General features: G+C 37.9%; 1 protein-coding gene across 2 annotated transcripts in view; it reads left to right on the forward strand.

Moving 5' to 3' along the window:
* Nucleotides 1-16,621, forward strand: part of MMP16 (matrix metallopeptidase 16) — a 205,380-nt gene that overhangs the window by 136,987 nt on the left and 51,772 nt on the right. For both annotated transcript variants that reach the window (XM_067467371.1, XM_060775571.2), the window contains 2 exons: nt 6,386-6,547; nt 12,051-12,265. In XM_067467371.1, coding sequence (XP_067323472.1) covers nt 6,386-6,547; nt 12,051-12,265 — 377 coding nt within the window. The remainder of the gene's footprint in view (nt 1-6,385; nt 6,548-12,050; nt 12,266-16,621) is intronic.

Genomic DNA, 16,621 nt, shown 5'->3' on the forward strand with positions numbered 1-16,621 from the left:
TTATTTTGTCCCTAAAATGTTACTGTCATTCTTTTTCTGTGGCCGAATCTCTTATTGTATCATAGTGGGGAACTGTAATTGTGTCTTCAGTATAAAACACTTATTTCAAGAATGTGAATTTTAATGTCAGCAGATAAGATTACTCCTTAGATTTATGGTGCTCTGGGGGGACATTCTTATAAAACATGCTTGAGTGCTGGCTTCTATTAATTTCATTATCTAAAACTGGCAAGACATTGTTTAAAGACAAGCAAAACAAACTTAATCTCTGTGCTTGCTCTACTAGTGTGGCTATGCTTTTTTGGTATCAATGGTTCCCTCCCCTTCCTATTGCTGATGTATAATCTATGCTTTCTGTGTGATTTAAAAATGCTTTGTAGTGTCAAAATGCTTTTACCATGACACATTTCTTTCTCTTCCCTTCCAGGTTTCCCAATTCTCCCTTAATCTGCTCTTTCTATGTATATCCAAATGCTGTAAAAATACTAATGATAAAACTTCATTCGCCTTGTAATTTGGTTGCATTTCTTGTTAAAATATTTCCAAATAAAGAATTTAAATCCTAATATGTGGGACATGTCAACAGATACTGTATAAGATTTTTGTGCAAAGGTCTTTTATTTGTTTAATTAGGCTATTGAAATATTTATGCTTTGATGAATCTCCCTATGCGCAAACACATGGAAAGACAGTACCGCAATGTTTCGGAATCCAGAATTGTTTTTGTTAATAATTTAAATAACAAGCCAAATATTGAAAGTATACATTACAAAGGGAAATGACAGAACAGCATTCTACTTCTATTTTTGGTATATATCTTGTTTCAGTATATCAAAACGTAACTGTTACCATCACGCTCCCTGTGGTCAACTGAGTTCCTTCAATCACACTTCTAGTGGATTTGGTCTTTTCGGAATTATTGTATCTCTTTGGCAATCTCATTTTATCTCAATATACTAAGTGTCCCTCCTAGACTCTTATAGAGATGTACTTCATCTGCTTTAAACCGTTTGCTCTGTAAATCACCAAATCTAGCTAATCTGATTTAATCAAGGATTAAATTAGATTGAATGAATCAACATTAGGGATGCGAAGACATCTAGGAAGGTTACAGATCAGCACATTTTACTAGAGGCAAATCCTTGTAAACATCCTGGGGAAGGGCAATTTCTGTGCTTTGTCAAAAAGGCTTATAAAATGCAGGGCATAAAAGCTAATCGTCTCTCTCCTCTGGTATTCCCACACATTCATAGCTAAGAGGCAAATGGTTTCTTACAGAGAAAACCTTTCAGGCTTCCATGAAAATCCTCTAAATATATTTCCTTTTTAATATGCTCTTCGTGTCTCCAGCAAAAATAGAATAAAATCAAGGTTAATTACTTGAATTTCAGGACAGAATTGTGCCTTTATTGCAGGCTCGTGACTAATGCACACTTTTGTATGATATGAAGAATTTACAGATCCTCTATCTTAATTCTTTCTTAGAATTAAGAACTGGAGCAGATTTTTGTGTGCATTGAGATAGAATATTTGCATGTGTAATGTTTGCCTGTTGTGGATAAATGTGTTTTCTGTCATGTCCAGAGTCCTTCTCTGCAGCCTCCCCAATTCAAAAGCCTAGTCTAATTCTTTGGATTGTTTCTGGTAAAATAAATTAATCCTCACTGAATTGATTTTGAAGTGTGATAGAAACAGAGAGCGCACATTAAATGTACTTGAAATCTATACTGGTTGAGTTCAGTCATTTTTTCCCATGTGGATGGTGTGTTAGCAGCCAAGAGAAATTGATGAAAATACTCAACCTCTGTTGAACTGCAGAGATCAGCTTCTAGTAAATTTCACATTGCTGCCAGTTCAGTTGACACACTGCAACCAAGCTGTGCCTCAGGAACCTGAACCAGCAGAATATCCGAAATGAATCTCCTGGGGGAAGCCAGTGTCTCAGCTGTGGATATATCATATGTGTCAATGAGACATAACAAGCGATGGGGAGACTTCAGGCTAGAAAATCTTTAAAATACAGCACCATTTACTTTCTTTGACTCTGGTATGGCAATGATGCATGTCAGCAGGTGAGTTTAAATGGAATTGATCAAGCATGGCTCCTATGGAAGTCATTGATCATTTCAGTAGCATCTGACCAGCATAGGAATAGTGTTTACTATTTTGAATGAACACACAGACACCTCTTGGTAAAAACATTTTCTGACTTCTACTGGGACAGGCTGGTAACAGTAAGATATCTAAAATGAACATGTCTTCCTAATTTGTTTTAGCCAAACTGTCAGTCCAACAGGGTAGAATAGATGTATGTACAAATGAAAACTTCGTTGGCTGCTAAATTCAAATAAATCATATCTGAGGGGTTTTTTTTGTCTCCTTCCAATATTCTTTTCTGATTGGAAGATCCTTATCTAAACCTGCACCTTATATACTCTTAACTTTCATGTTGGCTACAAATGTATGTTGGCCTGAGAACAATGGTTTATCAGTTCTAAGCATGGTACTGATATCTGTTGCCTTGTTGTTCCTGCTTAAAGCATGATTGGTGAATACTTATTGAATTGGTTTGTTTTGTTTTGTTTGCCACCCAAACTCAAATAAATTCTCTTTTCTGGTCCCCTTCCCTTTACCAAAGAGAAACAAGAGAAGAATAAACTCTGGATTGTTTATTTTATTTTATTTTATTTTACTTTATTTGACTTGTATACCGCTACTCCCAATTTGGCTCGGAGCGGTTTACAGCAGTAAATTAAAACAATACAATTAACTTTAAAATACAATAAAAACAAGAACAGACATAGTCCTGAGTTATTCACCCATCGAAAGCTTGTCGGAAGAGAAAGGTTTTACAGGCTTTCCAAAAAGCAAGTAGGTCTCGGATAGATCGGGTTTCAACTGGCAAGGCATTCCATAAATAAGGGTCTACGACCGAGAAGGCTCTCTGCCTAGTAGAGGACAGATGATAAGTCCGGATGTTGGGGACTTCAAGCAAATTTTGGTCTTCGGACCGAAGTAATCTCTGGGATTCGTAGGGGGATAAGTGGGTCCTCAGAAGAGAAAGCACCTACATCTAGACAACATGCTAAACAAAGCACAAGCCAAAGCCATAGTTTGTTTATTTTCTCATAGGCACACATCCAGAGTATAAGTTCCCAATGGAACTTATATAAATAAGTTTTATCTTACTAACTCATTTATCAGATTTTGGGAGGGGTTACAATGACCCTTAGCTTAAGACAGTACTGGTTAAATAACAAGCTAAGAGAGTACTTTCCCTTGGGCCAAATTTATTGGGGCAGGGAATGTTTTATTTGTTGGTCTGCACAGAACTTTGCAGGCAAACAGATTTGTAGTGAAGAAGAATAAATTTGTCTTGCATATCAGCCTGGTGTGCAGATTCATATGGACAACAAGATAGCTCAAAGACTAGCTTTAGGAGGAAACTGACCATCTAAACTCCCGAGCAAGGACATGTCAATTCAATTTCTATTGAAATTCCCCTTGACTGACTTTCTCATCATTGTAAACAATCAATTTAGTTTGTACCCATATGCTATAAGTTGGAAGGATGACCTTGAACTCTGCCAGATTAAATGGTGCTTTCAGGGGATGTTTCGTGAGAGAAAAACTGTAGTTGGGTTTCTTTTATAAAAACCTTTATCTTCTGTTATTCAGTAGCTTGAAAACATCATGAAACAATTATACTGGTAAACCCACTTAGTAAACCTGAGCCATGAAAAGGTTGACATCCTGTTCTCCAGTTTGAATACAATGTTTGACTCAGATGATACTAAAGCTTCACAAAAATAAAGTGTTCTTTTTAGATATTTATTTGTATTTCTGAGATTTTGTATTTTTTAAAAAGGAGACTATATTAATTTACTTAGGGGTTGATTTGCTTTTTTCAGACAACCATTCAGTATTAAGAGACATCGTATGTCAATGAAGACAATACCCCATTTTTCTTTTTAGCTATTTAAAAATCTTAATCTCTTTGGTAAAGCTGAAATTGCATGGATTCATGCTGGTAAAACATCTACTTTTTAAAAAACGGGATTTGGGATGTAGCTATTACTGTGAAAGGGCAAGAGATAATCCAGTGTTTGAAAAACACAATTCTTTGGGATGTTTGGAAATAAATGTTACTTTTGGAGATATAACTGTTAAGATTACTCAAGAATTCTTGCTAATTTGCTTTAGAGAATTATAGAGTACCATTTAAAATTATTTGTAAACTTATTTTTAAAATGAAAATAAAACACATGAGGAAATAGTGAAAGACATAGCCATATAAGTCATATCGGTCATTAAGTTCAAGGCACAAGCTTTTGTAAACAGAGAGCTTGTCTAGATAACCAAAAGAACCCATACTTACCGTGAATAGACTGCTAGCTGTTTTTTATTATACACCGTGCTTTCCAGTGAATTCTTTTCCTGCTAAGAATTCTTTTCCTGCTTTTCCTACGTGGGGTTGCCTTTGAAGACGGCCCGGAAGCTTCAAATGGTCCAGCGTGCAGCAGCCAGGTTGCTAACAGGAGCGGCGCTCAGGGAGCACACAACTCCTCTGCTGCATCAGCTCCACTGGCTGCCAGTTTGCTACTGGGCTCAATTCAAAGTGCTGGCTTTAGCTTATAAAGCCCTAAACGGTTCCGGCCCACTACCTATCCGAACGCATCTCTTCCTATGAACCCTCCAGGAAGTTAAGATCATCTGAGGAGGTCCTGCTCTCGATCCCGTCTCCTTCGCAAGCACGTTTGGCGGGGACGAGGGACAGGGCCTTCTCTGTGGTGGCCCATCGGCTGTGGAACTCCCTGCCTAGGGATATTAGATCAGCCCCCTCCCTCCTGACTTTTCAGAAGAAAGTAAAAACCTGGCTCTTCGAGCAAGCATTCGGAACCCCGGAATAGATAGTCAAGCTTGAGATGGAGAATGACCCAGGAACGACCAAGACGATGAAATGGATGAGGATTGGAAACAGAGGATATAGCTTTTTTAAAATTGTTATTGCACTGTCTTTTTTGTCTAAATGCACTTAATTGTTTTTGCTGTTGTATTGTATTGATGGCATCGAATTGTGCCGATATGTAGACCGCCCTGAGTTGCCTGCGGGCTGATATGGGCGGGATATAAGTGATGTAAATAAATAAATAAATAAGACCAACTTTTCTCCACTTTTAGCAAAGTGGCGGGGGGGGGGGGGGTACTTTGTCTTTTGCTGGAAACTTGAGAGTATCCTGGGACTTCAGGGCAGTCTGGCCTGGGTTTGATTCAGATGAATCAACTGTCCAGACTGAACAACTGTGCCATTGAAAGAATAGATTTGAACTAGTTTATGTGAGTTCCTTATTTGTTTTGGTTTACTATATGAATGCATGTTTTAAAAAGCTAGAGCAGAAGGGAAAGTGAGAAAAAAGAAAAGTGGCAGCACCTTTCAGACTAATTGGTTTTTATTTTACCATGAGGTTTCATGAATATAAACCTTCATCTTAATTACAATATTGAACAACTGATGCTTGGAAAGTACATGTAAAGAAGGCTAAATCATTAGCCTCCATGACCTTAATGGAGACAAACAGTAACATCTCTGAAAATGCAGAAGCTAAGGTAGAAAAAATATAAAAGGAGAATTAGTTCAATGGTAAGATGGAACATAAATGAAAAGGGATTAGTATTTTTACATTATACCATTGTAGATCTGTGATGCCATTCCCAATTCCTTGGTTATGGTTCTGTCCAGCCCTGGAATTGGCAGGTAATGAGGGGGGATTCAGAGGCCTCACCAAGCTTCCAAACCTCAGATTCCAGAGGATGTAGCCATGACAGCTAAAATGGAATCATATTGCTATTATTTTGTAATGTAAAAGGGCCCTGAGTTATAAAAAAGATGAAAATAGAGTCGGGTGAAAATGGAAATGTAATTAGTTGGAGGTGAAAGTGTTGTGAAGTGCTAAAGTGGTCAAGGGAAAGATGTTATTTCATTATTTGCTACACTGCATATGCTACATGCTGGATATGAGATGCTGAACATGTTATGTTCCATGTTAGAAGTTAAATCTGATTGTAAGTCAGCAAACCTTTGTCTTTTATTGATTTCTTTTGCTGCCTGAAAGCCCTTTACTTAAAAGGCTAAAGTAAGAATTGTCAGACATTACTAGATCAAACCGACACTTGCTCATCCATTGTTAAAGCGACCTTAGGGCACCCAGTTACACAACCCAGTGCAGGGTTTTAAAGATTGTGAGGTAAGGAGAATGAGAGTAACTCATGGCCTGGTGGCAAAAGCATTACACATAAGCCACCACACAAATGTTAGCCAGCTTTAATGTGTCAAATAACTAACAATAAATTAATCATAAACCATTATTTTCTTTTCTCTCTCCAGGAAATGACTTGTTTCTAGTTGCAGTTCATGAACTGGGGCATGCACTAGGCTTGGAGCATTCCAATGATCCAACTGCCATCATGGCTCCATTTTACCAGTACATGGAAACAGACAACTTCAAACTACCTAATGATGATTTGCAGGGAATCCAAAAGATTTATGGTATGGTCTTTAATCTGTCTGTTTGTCTATCTATTAAAACTGTGCATGTTGTTGAAGATCACCCATTTTATGCATATAAATCTCCGTTTGTATTAATAAGACTTACTTACTTAGGCGATCTCTCGTTGTCTGAGTAAGATTGTTCTCCAAGTTCAGTGTCCTGGCGGCGGGTAGATATGTGACTGTGGAGCCCGTTAAGATAAGATAGCTCACCAACACATAACCGCCAGATATGCAGTAAAGCATGCTTTATCCCAAATGAATCCAGCTATCAAATTTGAATCAGTGGGACTTTGTACTGAGATGACCATACATATGATATGATGCATAAATAAAAATGTGCACATTATTATTTTCATGCATGCTTATTACAGAATCCATATAGGGTTATGGAAAAGAAGAGAAAGACTTGGGATGGAATATTGTTGTTCATTTATACTTCTGGTTGCAGTTCCTTTATGTTTTTGGAAAGGCATTACCCAGAGCAAATTTGCATCCAGAGTTAGTGAGCAACTGTATTTGTCCATATGAATCCTTTCTAGAAGCCATAATCCTGGGAAAAGGTGGAGTGATTGGTGGTGGTGAGGATGAAAACAATAATAATAATTCCTGTCTCAGGATTGCTCGTGTAATGTAGCAACATAGCACAAATTAGTGAGACTACATTTACACTACACTAATGATGAACAGGATATTGGTCTTGATCTTTTAGTCATGTTGTCCATATGTTTCTATCCTGAGATATAAAATAATCTTAAAAATGAAAAACAGTATTCATTCAGAACTCATGCCAGTGCTAAGGTAGTGATAGCCCCCAATCTCCTTTGATCATCAAAGCACACAGATTTTGTCCAGAGCATCCTAAATCTTTTACATATGTCTCTGAAGGTAATTGACACAAACATATGCTTGTGGGGCTTGGAAATGCATTTGTCAGTTGTTTTTCATATACCAAACTGATTGAAAGATTAATCCTTTTTTTTAAGTCACCTTCTGATATTTGTCTTTATTCATCATCGACTTCTATTTTAACATTTGATTAAATAGTGTTTAAATTCCTCATTTAATCTTAACTTTAAAGTGACTTTTATTTGCATACTCGAGTTTACCATTCTCTACGTCTTGTTCCTTTTGTTTGTTTGTATTCTGTTGGCATTTGTGTGTGTTTAGCTTATGGCTGGCTTGGATCAGGAGGAAGATTTGTCTTGCAGTTTCCCAAGAACATTTTCTGTATTTTTTAAGGCTGATGAACTAGGTGTTAGGAATCAGAGGTGTTGATTCCTGCTGATATGGTCACAATAAGATAGAAGAGTTCTATTACCTATTGCGAGCACTATCACCTCCAAGCTACTTCACAGAGGAAATTAAACAGTTGGGTTTCTTCTATGTGGTTAAGAAGGAGGAGGTGTTTCTCATGACCTCATGAGTTGGAAGTCTAGACAGAAGGGCTAGACAAGGTTATTTTGCCTTTATACTAAATACTGGTTTCTAGCAGCTGTAAGCTAAGCTTTGAAGAGTTTTATTGCCCTTGGGGAGTTAGGCATGACATCACTAGCAAACAGAATGTGAAACTTTAGTTTGGATTTAGCATTTTCAAAGCATATATAGCCTGTTGCTGCAACATACTTCCTTTTCCTTGTCCCCCATCCTTTAATGCCATGATAGATTCAAGAATGTGATTTTTAAAAAATGTTTAGCTGGAATATTATACAGGTGAAGAAATTTCAGGGGTTTTTACTCACTATCTATTATTATTATTATTATTATTATTATTATTATTATTGGGTTGTTGTGTTTTTTTCCGGGCTATATGGCCATGTTCTAGAGGCATTCTCTCCTAATTTTTTTTTGGAAGTCCAAAACGCCTGGAGAACCCAAGTTTGCTTATGCCTGGTATCAACATATATAATGCAGCTCAATGCAGTTAAATTGCATTGTATGGATCCACACTGACCATATGATGCAATTTCAAACTGCATTATTTAGCTGTGTAGATGAGGCCTTAGACTAGGGTACATCTCCACTGTACAATTAATGGAAATTGATTCCCCTTGAACTGCCTTAGCTCAATGTTATGGAGTTGTGAAACTTGCAGTTTTATGTATTGTTGAAGGTTTTCATGGCTGGAATCACTGGGTTGTTGTAAAAAAAATTGGGGCTTTATAGCCATGTTCTAGAGGCAAGGAGAGAATGCCTCTAGAACATGGCCATATAACCCGAAAAAACCTACAACAACCCAGTGATTCCAGCCATGAAAACCTTCGACAATACATTATTGTTATTATAATTATTATTCTTGTTGTTGTAATTATAAATATTAATTGATTCCTACCTTCTTCCCAATTTGAGATTCAAAGCATACAACAAAATAACATTCAACAGTTTAATAGTGCTCAAATTTCATTTTTAAAAGGCTAAAAAATATTGTTTATTTGTTCAGTTGTTTCTGATTCTTCGTGACCTCATGAACCAGCCCATGCCAGAGCTCCCTGTCGGCAGTGGCCACCCCCAACTCCTTCAAGGTCAAGCATAAAAAATACAGCAGCATAGCAAAATGACAAATGGGAAATGCCTAGATTGTACCAGGTCCATTCTGCATAAACATTCAGCCCTCAAAGGCTTGTCAAAATAAAAAATAAAATACTTCACCTGTTTACAAAAAGAGGATAATTCCACAGCCTGCAGGCAGCCACTGAGAAGGCTCTTGCCCATGTTTTTCTAATTCACATGTGTCAGACGTACAGCCACAGGTTAAATCTAGGCTGCCATGTTAATTTATGTGACCATGAAGTCAAGGTTGGAGGCTCCCACTCCCTTCAGTCAATAACTTTGCCAAAGTGGAGGCTTTGCAAAAAGTAATTCTTTTCCCTACTTTCCAAATCTCTTTTCTTTCCTCCAAATCTCAAGAGCTGTGAAGGGATCAGACAGATTCCAGAATGGAGCTCTTCCTTCTCATAGGACTTAGTGGGTCATCGTCAATCAAGTCCCCTCCCTCCATCATCATCACCACTCGCCCTCTTCCTCCTCTCCAAAGTGAAAAGTTCAAGCTCCCTGAAGGAAACATAAACACATGTGTGCTCATCTCCTTACTCCCACTCCCTACTTCTGGAGACCTTTAGTTCTGTTCAGTGGTTTGTCTTGAAAGTAAACTGGCCATCAATTTGTGCGAGTGGGGAGACACAAAGGCAAGAGGAAGATTCCTTGCCCAATGTCCAAAGCCTTTGAAAAAATGGGCATTGAAATTCATGGGGCAAGCATTTGGTTTCTCTGGACCACTTCAAGCCACAATGAAGCCTGGCACCCAGCGAAGACATGCACACAAAATCACACACACGGTGGTGAAATCAGCCACCAACCCTCCAACCAACTAATCTCCCCAACTCAGGAACTAAACTGCTTAAGCTGTGATCTGCTTGGAAGAAAGAGAAAGCATTCCCAATCTTTTTCCCATCCCATTCCACCTCTTCTCACTTGGAACTGAATGGTCCCTGATCAATAGAAAAACTCCCTTCCAAGGGAAAGTATTTAAAATCTCATCTCCAGCCCTGTAAAAAAACTTCTCCCTTCATGCATTCAAGGCTCTCAGCCCATTTCTGCAACTCTTCTCTGATTTTGAAAAGGATAGTGGTTCCATGTTGGGAGGGAAAGAGAGAGAACAAGACACAAGAAAAGGGAGAAAGAAGTCAAGGACATGAAAATAAGCAAATAGAAAGAAACACACAAAAAAGAAAGGCACCAATTAATGAACAAGACAAAGAGGGCAGCACACTCCAAGATTTAAATTTATTTGAGTTTGTCTTGTCCTAGGTTTGAATGGCATCAAATTGTAGCCAATTGTTAGTCCCTCTGAGTCCCTCAATGAGGGAAAGAGGGCAGGTAATAAAACAAAGTAAATAAATGAATAAATAAACTGTGGGGAGGGCAGGAGAAAGGTTGGAAGAAGGGGAAAGATTCATCACAGGTCTGTTCACACAAACCTAAAGATACTTCATTTAAGAATAAAATAACATGTCAACAGGGGTGCTAAGGAATATACATATTTTTCAGAAAGGCGTAAGACTTTCTCTAGAATTGATATGATACAAATAACTGACAAACCCAGAACTCAAGTTCAAAAGACAGAAATTCTACCCAAAATGATCTCAGATAATAACCCAGTGACTCTAGTAATTAAAGAGAAAATAAAAATACTTAGAGGGCAACTGAATGAATCATTAATGCAAAATCATAAAATCATACAATCATAGAATTGGAAGAGACCTCATGTGCCACCCAGTCTAACCCCCATTCGGTGGGTCATCCAATCCAAGGACATAAGAATTGTAAAGAAAAACTGTAAACAATATTTTGAACTTAATTTAAATCAAGGTACAGATATTCGAACAGTGTGGGATGCCAGCAAAGCTTATATTAGAGGATACTTTATAAAATACAATACAAATCATTTTTCCACAAAACAGGAAAACAGTAGTTGCTTCCCCTTCTCAATTCAGTCGCTTTTGCTTGCTATGAAAATACCACACTAAAAAAACCTTTGTCTGACCACATCATTCTGTTCTATAGCAGAGTGAGAAGGGTGGGGTATAAATACAGTAAATAAATAAATATATGTTTTTCAGCCTTATTCAACAGCACAGACACACCGAAAGAGCTATGCAATTTCACTGAGAGGTTTAGTTATTTATTGGGCAACATTGTAATTGTAAATTGAAGTAAGAAAAATAGGACCTTGTCAGCAATTTCATAGTTCTGTTTATCATTTCCCTTCTGTTTCTAGATTTCTTTGTCTTCTCTATTTTTTCCACAGCTATTACACTTTATAAAAATCTCATAGCATTGCTATAATGGCAATCATAAGGATAGTTTGCCTATTCTTTGCAGCAGACTATAAAATAGCCAGAGTACTGACGACTTAAAGCATATCAAAAGAGTAAAAAAATTCAGGAAGCCAGATACTGCACACACAACCTCAACCAAATTATACAAATTTTATTGGAGCTAATTAATCCAATCTTAGTAGCCTGGCCTTGAAGCTAGCAACTAATTCCAATTTGTCAATTTCCCAATTCATGGTAAGAAGGAAACATGTTGGCATTGGAGATTTATGCACAGTGGATTAAAACTTATCTCTACAACCAAGAAATTCAGGCAATTATTTTAAAAAGAGAGCAGAAAAAGATAGGAAATGTTGTGGAGCTGTGGGCTTTAATCAACTACTCAGTGTGATTAATTAAGTTAAGCTTAACTATAGATTAAAGTGTGAACATTTCTATCTCAGTTAATTTGTGTAACTGGGAATACAGACTCTGAAACTCAAATACTCTCAAAATATGTAGAGGTCACAGGTACCTGGTTTTACTAGTTCATTTCATTTAGTATCTTGTCAATACAAAATTTTCCATTTGATACATTTTATTTTGGTGCTCATTTACCATCACATAAACTGAATAGTACATAGGACATATAGAGTTATCTGATGCTATGCTTATCTTTTTTCAAACAGGTCCACCTGACAAAATCTCACCACCAACAAAACCTCTGCCAACAGTGCCGCCACATCGTTCTGTCCCCCCAGTTGACCCACGGAAGAATGACAGACCCAAACCTCCCCGGCAACCCCCAGGAGATAAGCCTCCCTATCCTGGAGCCAAACCCAACATCTGTGATGGAAATTTTAATACTCTTGCTATTCTTCGTCGAGAAATGTTTGTTTTCAAGGTAGGAGACCCCTTTTCTATGGTTAGATCAAGTGACTACATATCTGCTTTCCCAAAAACACAGCTCTCGGTCATCATGCCTCTGCTTCTGAGGTTTCTTGCTATTATAAAGCTGAAGAAAAAAAACTTAGGAAATAATCATCTGAATGGCTGGAGTCTTCTATTTTGGGCAGATGAATTAATGTCAGCAGAAAGTTGCAGTGCTCCACAAATTTAATGGTAAGTAAATGCTGAATGTTATGCAGAGATAAAAAGGCATAATTCAAGTCATGAATAGATGCTAATAGGGATGATTTTGTTGGCAACTTAGCCACTTCCAGGCTCATTGCTGTTATTGTGTTTTCTTTATAAGGACCCTGTAATTTAACTTTATAATTAGATCAGCCTTTTGTCATCATGGATTGGTTGCCTTGATACATTTTTGTGGAGGCCTATGTTGTCACAGATCTTCTGCAGGTGTTGAAGGCTTTTGTTGTTGCTGTGGTTTGCTTGGCTCCATTGTCATTTTATTTGAAGAGACATCCAGGCAACACACATCCTTTGGACTAAAAAGGCCTTTTTCTCTTTTATGTGGAGGATCCTCACAAAGGGTTGAAAGCCAATGAATCAAAGCAAATCCATATATTGGAACAGAATACTGATCTGGCACATTATTTTACCTAGTTTCCAGAATGAAAAAATAACAGCCCTAGTTCAGGGCTTGAAGTTGATGCTCTGAGATGCTGCTATGCAATATCTAGAACTTATATATTAAATAATTTAAGTAACTCAGTATTGTCTCTGGACACGGACCTTCCATTTAGTCAAGCTAGGTATGGTTTATCCCATCAATCTGTTATATATCCCATCGATTCTTTTATTATGGTTTCGAAATAATTTCCGAAATATGTTTCTAGAACACACAGTGTCTTTTATAAAGGAATACATTGCTGTATATACCTGGTCATTAGTCAATCATATGTATAAATTGAGAGCCAATATTGGAGCCAAATTATAGATATTGATATGACCTATGGAAAAGTCATTCTGCAAAGTGCCAGCCACCCCTGGACACTGCTTCCATTTCTCCCCGGGGATTCAAACAGGGCAGAAGTTGAGGTGCAGATGGAGAGTAGAGTGTATCGCTGCTGCTTCTTTTACGTTCTCCCAGGGTGAACTAAGTTCTTGCTTTTTTCCACTCTACTCAGAGAAGGGAATTGTTCCTTCTTTGATAAAGAAGGTTGAGGTTCAGTACTCACATTGACTCATGGATAAGTTAGCCCAGATTTTTAAAATCCGTTTTTGATTAAAATGTTTAGACTTATGCATGAATGTTGAGGAGTGTATTTCAGGATGCATAAGATAGTTCATAGTGTGTCTAATATCACTTTCAGTGTACTATGTGTACATTTTGTGTGCATACACTTGGCATGCCTGCCAACATTTCATAAGTAAAAGCTGGTACATGTGTGACTAAACAGCATCAGAGTTTGAGCAAGATGGCAAACGTTGTCAGCGAGGAAAGGCATACAAGCTAGGAGAGGCTGCAGTTGTTTCCTTTTATCTAGGCCTACTGGGGAAGGTAACATTAAACCCTCTCCTCCCCTCTGAGTTAATTGTGTGCAAACTATCCTTCCTTACAGCAATTGAAATAAGCTGAGGACAAAGGGGATGGGGAGAGGGAGGAGGAGAGAGAAACTGGTTGTTAGCCGCCCTGAGTCCCTCTGCGGAGGTCGAGATAGGATGGGACATAAATAAATAAATAAATAAATAAATAAATAAATAAAGTGAATGATAACATGTTTGAAATTTGCACGTGCATTGTGATACATATAAGCATTAATTTAATTAAATAAATCTGGAACCTCAGCCTTTGTATAGAATGTATTATATAGATTTACTTGCTCCCCATCATTTCAAAGTTAGGAACAAACTACATTTTTATCTGTTTATTGGATCACTACCATATTGCTCTGCTGGGTACCTGTATTCCTGATCTCCCATTGCCACTTACTCAAGCAAGTCTGGGAAGAGGTGAGATATAATAGCAATTTATCAGGATCTCACTAAATAGAAAGCAACATTTAGTTTTATGTATATTTTCCATAATAGTTAATCCATGGAATTGTGTAGGGCTTTTTTTAATACTATGTTAGAACGAAACCAGTGGTGGATTTGATGGTCAATTTATGATTATCCAGGTAAATTATTTCTGTAGAAACGCACTATTAAAAAACGGGATTGGCTTTTGATTTAATTAAGTCTTCACTTGCTTTAAACAATGTGGGGTTGCCTTTGAAAACTGTTCAGAAGCTCCAACTGGTCCAGCGAGCGGCAGCCAGGTTGCTCACCGGAGCGGTGCTCAGGGAACATACAACTCCTCTGTTGCATCAGCTCCACTGGCTGCCAGTCTGCTACCAAAAATAATTCAAAGCCCTAAATGGTTATGGCCCAGGCTACCTGTCTGAACGTATCTTCCCCTATGGACCAACTCAGAGACTAAGATCATCTGAGGAGACCCTGCTCTCGGTCCTGCCTGCTTCACAAGTATGGCTGGCTGGGACGAAAGATAGAACCTTCTCGGTGATGGCCCCACGGTTGTGGAAGTCCCTCCCTAGTGACAGATCAGCCCCCTCCCTACTAGCCTGCAGGAAGGGAATCAAAACCTGGCTCTAGGAGCAGGCTTTTGAAAATTAGGGCAATGCAGTATGCCGATATATAGAATTATGCACAATTTGACCTTGGAATGGCCTTAAACCTTGAACTCTGGATGGAATGTTTTTTAACTTTTAATGTTGTAATTTTAAACTATTTTAAGGTGAATTTGTTGTTTTGAGCCATGGTGCATTTGCTCTCCTCTATGGTGCACTATGCTACAGCAGAGTTGCTAGTGGCAATGAGAGCAAAAGGTCTGAAGTAATGATGTCCATGGAGAGAAACTAAACCATTGCCAAAGTAGACTGCTCAGAGCCATAATAATAATAATAATAATAATAATAATAATAATAATAATAATAACAACAACAACAACTTTATTTATATTCCACCCTCTCTCTCCAAGGGGACTCAAATGGATTACAACAAAAGATGGCAAACACTCAAAGCCAGATCCATTGTACAGGGTGAGGCAGCATAACTTCCTTTTTTCAAAACTTAATAAAACCCATTGTATGAATCAGAATTTTTTATTTTTATTTATAATGTAGGCACATACCTAAAGTTTTGTTTTACGTAGTTTTGAAGACCAAATTAGTTAGGTGATGTCTCCCATTCTCCATTCTCCATACACTGAGTAAACCGATTTCTGGCATTTATCATGACTCTTGCCAGCATAGCAGGCGTTATGCTGGCAATTTCTTCCTGGATGTTGGTCTTCAAATCTTGTAGGGTCCTTGGACGGTTCACATAAACACGGGATTTCAAAAAACCCCATAGAAAAAAAATCACAAGGGACCAAATCTGGAGAGCGGGCTGGCCACTCCAAATCTGCTCGAAAAGTAGGCCTCAAAGGCAAAAGCACGCTCCTCACTGTTCCAATGCATGATGGCAACTGAACTATGTCAGGACAAAACTTTATACTCCCACCTCTCGAACAAGACCACTAGCGCTCCGCTACGTCTTCAACCAACTGAATGGCGCGCATTTAAAAAAAGGAAGTTATGCTGCCTCACCTTGTATGACCTTTCTGCCCCCACTGTGCAACACAGCAATAAATGCAAATGCTAGTGTTGTGTGCTAGCTAGCATACTTCTGATCCCAACAGCTAACCAATACCATCATCAGTCACTTTCATCTTGAAAATTGCTTTGACTCATTTCTGAAGCTGTCCTTGATCCCCATTTACTTTGTGTTTTGATCTGAAACTAGGTTTTCCAGATCTCAGGGCCTTACTCCTCTTTTTAAGTTCTCAAATGTCAACTTCGAGATATCAGCAGTCACATATCTACTTAGATTGCTGTTGCCTGCAACTAGTGTCACTTTTTCCAGTCAACAAAAAACAACTGTACCAGAATGTACTATTTTCAGGACTCCTTAGACCTAGACTCAGTTATATTAGAAACCAAAGGAATGTGTTTTTTTCTCATTTGAAATAGTTTTATTGCTTCTTACAATGTGCAGCCACAGCCATGTGTGTAGGATATGGGAACAGGCAGTGAATCAAACTTACTGAAAGCAGGAAAGAGTTAAAGCAGTTCAGAGCTTGCTAAACTAAAGTGCCACCAGTAACTAAGTATTACCTAATGCTGTATTTAATAGAATGCATGGAATCAGTTTTACCATATTTATCCTTTTTTAAAAAAAAAAATCATTACCTTCGATGTAAGTGAATCTAGGTTACATTATTTCATTTTCATCATTAAATCATGCCACATCGATA

This window comes from Anolis sagrei, chromosome 4 (assembly GCF_037176765.1).
Source record: "Anolis sagrei isolate rAnoSag1 chromosome 4, rAnoSag1.mat, whole genome shotgun sequence".
NCBI lineage: Eukaryota > Metazoa > Chordata > Lepidosauria > Squamata > Dactyloidae > Anolis > Anolis sagrei.